This window comes from Rhipicephalus microplus, chromosome 10 (genome assembly GCF_043290135.1).
Source record: "Rhipicephalus microplus isolate Deutch F79 chromosome 10, USDA_Rmic, whole genome shotgun sequence".
In the NCBI taxonomy this organism is placed as follows: Eukaryota; Metazoa; Arthropoda; class Arachnida; order Ixodida; family Ixodidae; genus Rhipicephalus; species Rhipicephalus microplus.
In genome coordinates this window covers 12,177,380-12,181,208 of record NC_134709.1, presented here as the reverse complement: position 1 = coordinate 12,181,208, position 3,829 = coordinate 12,177,380, and the positions used below count along the sequence as shown (strand labels likewise).

The window sequence follows — 3,829 nt, the reverse complement described above, 5'->3', positions numbered from 1 at the left end:
CATCTTGCCGTCGTGTTTATTTTCGCAGCAGCCCACATAGTTTATAACTGCCAGGAGGCCTCCGGTTGAAAAGCCGAACGACCGTCGGGAATTGGCTGGAGAAATGCATCAGGCTCCTCGGCCGTGCCCCACCAGCACGCGAAAGTCCCGGCCGTCGCCCAGTGGCCCACTTCCGACGACCGCTTTTAGTGCCCAAAAAACAAACCGACTCCCACCCCGCTCCCCATCCGTCTCGCCGCCACTCAGCTCGGCCCACCGCCATCCACTTGTCGGCCAGCCAATGGATCAACTCCCCGCACGAGCAGCAGGCGTCTCGGTGGTTGTAAAGAAAAAAAAACCACGGGTGCCGCGTGAGAAAGCAATGCGACTGCGGCAACGTAAACACACACACGCACCGAAGAACAACAACGCACAAAAGCGTCGCCGCCGGGGTCTTTCGTCTCGCGTCGCGTATCGGCGGGCGCCGCCGCTTCTTCCTCTCCCAGCCCTCCTCCGTCGACGGGACGCGACGCCAAGGATGACTCGCCGGCGACGCCGGCGAACACGGCGGCGCCGGGCTGACCAGGCGCCTCATTTATATAAACAAGGAAACCAAGGAGCCGCCGTCTGCTCCTCACGGCCCGGCGACGACCACCGGAAGACTTCGAACCGTGGGACCGTTCCACAACTCCGCCGCGGCGCGTCTGGAAAGCGGGCAGCCCGACCTGTCGGAGGCCGATCGGGTTCCGATACGACGGCGACGACTCGCACCGCGCACGCATCGGCGGTGCACGGCTGCACGAACCGTCCCCGTGGTTGTGCTGCATGCCGGGCTGCCCGATACGGCCGTTGCGGATTCCCTTCCCGGCAGGCAGAGAGGGACGGACGGTTGCGGATGACTTGCGGAGTGCGGCGTGGAGAGGCGACGGCGCTCACGGTATGTAACGACATTGGACGTTGTGCTTCCTCGATGCGCTTGTGATTGAGAATTAACTTGCGCTGAAATTTTCGTGAGTGCGGCTAGCCGACTTGGACGCGCCCCACAGCCTGGATAAGTCACGAAGAATGGCACCTCCGCCTTAGCTGAACACCTGCATTCATCTGCGTGCACCTGCGTGCATCTGGGTTGATGAGACAGCGTACGTGAGCATATTTGCCACATCGGTTTCTCTGCTCTTGCATTTACTGCGTGCAGTCGACCGATGAACTTTTCGAAAAGCCAGCATCTCGTGGGAGTTCAAGAGCTGCAGAGAGGACATCGAGCGCTGCCAGGTAGCTGCAACTCGTTTGCGGAATTAGTTCCGCAGTTTACGATTAAGGCTTGCCGCAAGAAACAAGCTTTGCAGTTGCTACAACATTACGGCGTCTATCTCAAGAACTTACAGGCATGAGAAGTTCCCTCACGACTTGCATGTTTCGTCGCATTGAGTGGGGCGATGTACAGCGCGTATGGGATGAACCTGCAGTGAGTGACTGACCTGACAGCGAGCATATATTTAGTTATATGGTACAATCTCTTGAGAATATCTGAACTGTGTCAGTTGTCAGTTGAAGTGCGTCAGATCTGAAGCTGCAATGACAGCGCTCACAGGTATCTGGCTGTCGTTCGCTATATTGTCCGCGACTTCGGGTCCGACACTTGTGCTCCGGGGTCTTCTTGCGGAAGGACGTTCGCTTCGCACTCGGTATCCGGGACCGACTCCGGAGAGTGAACGCCTCCATGCACTGGGCGGCATACTCAAGCGACACGTGGCTAAGCTTCGAAGTGCCCCGAGGGCGGAGCTCGTGTTTCTGGTCGACAGCTCGGCGTCCGTGGGCGCCGAGAACTTCGTCAACGAGCTGCGCTTCGTGAGGAAGCTGCTGGCCGACTTCACGGTGTCCCGAGACAGGACCCGCGTGTCCTTGGTGACCTTCAGCTCGAAGAAAAAGGTGGTCCGCGAGGTGGACCACATCACGCTGCCGTCGTTCGACAACCACAAGTGCGCCCTGCACAACAGGCAGCTGGCAGGCGTGAAGTACTCCGGCGGCGGGACCTTCACCCTGGGAGCCATGAAGGAGGCTATGGTGAGTTTTATACATTGCTTCATTTAGCGTGCGGTCACTTGCACGTGATTTTTACAGTTTGGAGCACTGTACGGGGCTGCAGGCTGTGGTATGATGTGATCGTATGCTCTTGTCGTCGTTTTGTTCAACGCAGTCAGAAACCACATGTAGCAAAGCCAGCAATAGCGCCACAAAGAGCGCTTCTTCCTCTTGTTCCTCAAGAGCCTTGATGATCATATTAAAGCAAGGGAGCATAACCAAGTGCAGCATACTGAATGTTCGCTCACGTCAAGGAGATATCTTCGTCCTGTTGTTCTTCAAGTGTCTTAATTGATGATGATCTTAAGCACGGGCCAGACCCGTAACGTGGAACTTTTTCAGGGAAGGGGGGGGGGGGGAACAATCGTTGAAAGTTTGCTCACCTTAGGTTGAAGGTTTTAGTCACCTATGGGAGGGAAGGAGGGAGGGCTCAAAGTCTGCCCCGTACATTGACCTAATAAGGGGGGGGGGGGGGGGCGCTGCTACTCGCCCTTGCTCCCACTCTCTGTGCACACCTATGGCGTGCCATTGTCAATCGGTAAAAATAAGGGGCATTATCTTCTGAGAGGGCCAGACTCAAGACGCACCAGGTTTCAGGTAGATTCTTTGGGGCAACGTTGCCAAAATCCGAAAGAGACTCTTTGAAATCCGTGACGTCACGCTGAAATACACGCGCGCAGTCTTCGGCGCGAAATTCAAAAGTTGAACTGATATTGCTTTTTTTGTAACGAAGTGACGATGTCCAAATTAACGACAGGTGTGCTTCATCGGTCAAAACCAATTCATCATGTCACTGATAGTCTCCCGGTGTCAGCAGAGCCGCCGGGGGGCTCGGTGATTCGAGGGAGTTTTGCGGGCTTTGCGGTCGCCCGCTATTTCCGTCACTTTGCGGGAGCCCGCAAGCGGTTAGCGTACGACGCATGCGCAGTGGCGCGGTACGCTACCACAAAGCTTTGCGTACGCTATTCGAAAAATTCTTACTGAACAGGGCACCCAAACTTTTCACAAGTGTAAAAATGTTCAGGAGCCGCGGTCGCTCTATTATGTGGTATTCAGTACCCTCGCTCTTTTATTTTTAGTTTTTTTATCGTTTCGTGTGCCTTGAAGGACATTCTCAAGTTTGCTCGCGAAGACGCGGCCAAAGCAGTGTTCCTGGTCACGGACGGCTACTCAAACGGAGGAGATCCCCGGCCGTGCGCCAAGATGCTCCGCGACAGTGACGTCACCATCTACACGTTCGGAATACGCAACGGAAACGTGCGGGAGCTCCAGGACATGGCCTCGACCCCGTACGACGAGCACTGCTACATACTGGACAGCTTCGAAGAGTTCGAGGCACTCGCTCGAAGAGCGCTTCACGAAGGTGTGTATGGCTTTCACAACACATTCGGAGCCGGGGATCGACTGCAGTAACATGACAGTCCATTTAGCTAACGCTATAAAAAAGAAGGGGGTGAGTGGGGGGGGGGGGGGGGTTCAACTACTGTTAACTGTTATGATTACACGACAGGGGCGTGCTCCTCCTCCCCGTGGTGTTCCTCCTCCTTCCGGAAATTTTTTCAGGGGAGAGGAGGAGCACCACGCCTATCTAAGGTGGGGGCCGGACAGGTAGGTGTGGTCGAGTGTCATTTTGTGCTCTGTGTGCTATGGGCCTAAGGCGAAAAAAAATTTCGGGTGGGGGGGGGGGGAACAGGCAAGGTGTGCCACCCCCTGGCTACGCCACTGGTACGAGCGCGTGTTCAAAGAAGCAATGGGGCGCCAGATCAAC

The 3,829-nt window shown here is 56.0% G+C and overlaps 1 protein-coding gene across 3 annotated transcripts in view; it reads left to right on the top strand.

The window, feature by feature from the left end:
• The first annotated feature begins 1,308 nt into the window (after positions 1 to 1,308).
• The window catches only part of LOC119181869 (sushi, von Willebrand factor type A, EGF and pentraxin domain-containing protein 1), a 49,271-nt gene continuing 46,750 nt past the window's right edge, over positions 1,309 to 3,829 (top strand). For all 3 annotated transcript variants that reach the window (XM_075875046.1, XM_075875045.1, XM_037433110.2), the window contains exons 1-2: positions 1,309 to 2,043; positions 3,169 to 3,424. In XM_075875046.1, the coding sequence (XP_075731161.1) occupies positions 1,555 to 2,043; positions 3,169 to 3,424 (745 nt within the window). In that variant the 5' untranslated portion in view covers positions 1,309 to 1,554. The remainder of the gene's footprint in view (positions 2,044 to 3,168; positions 3,425 to 3,829) is intronic.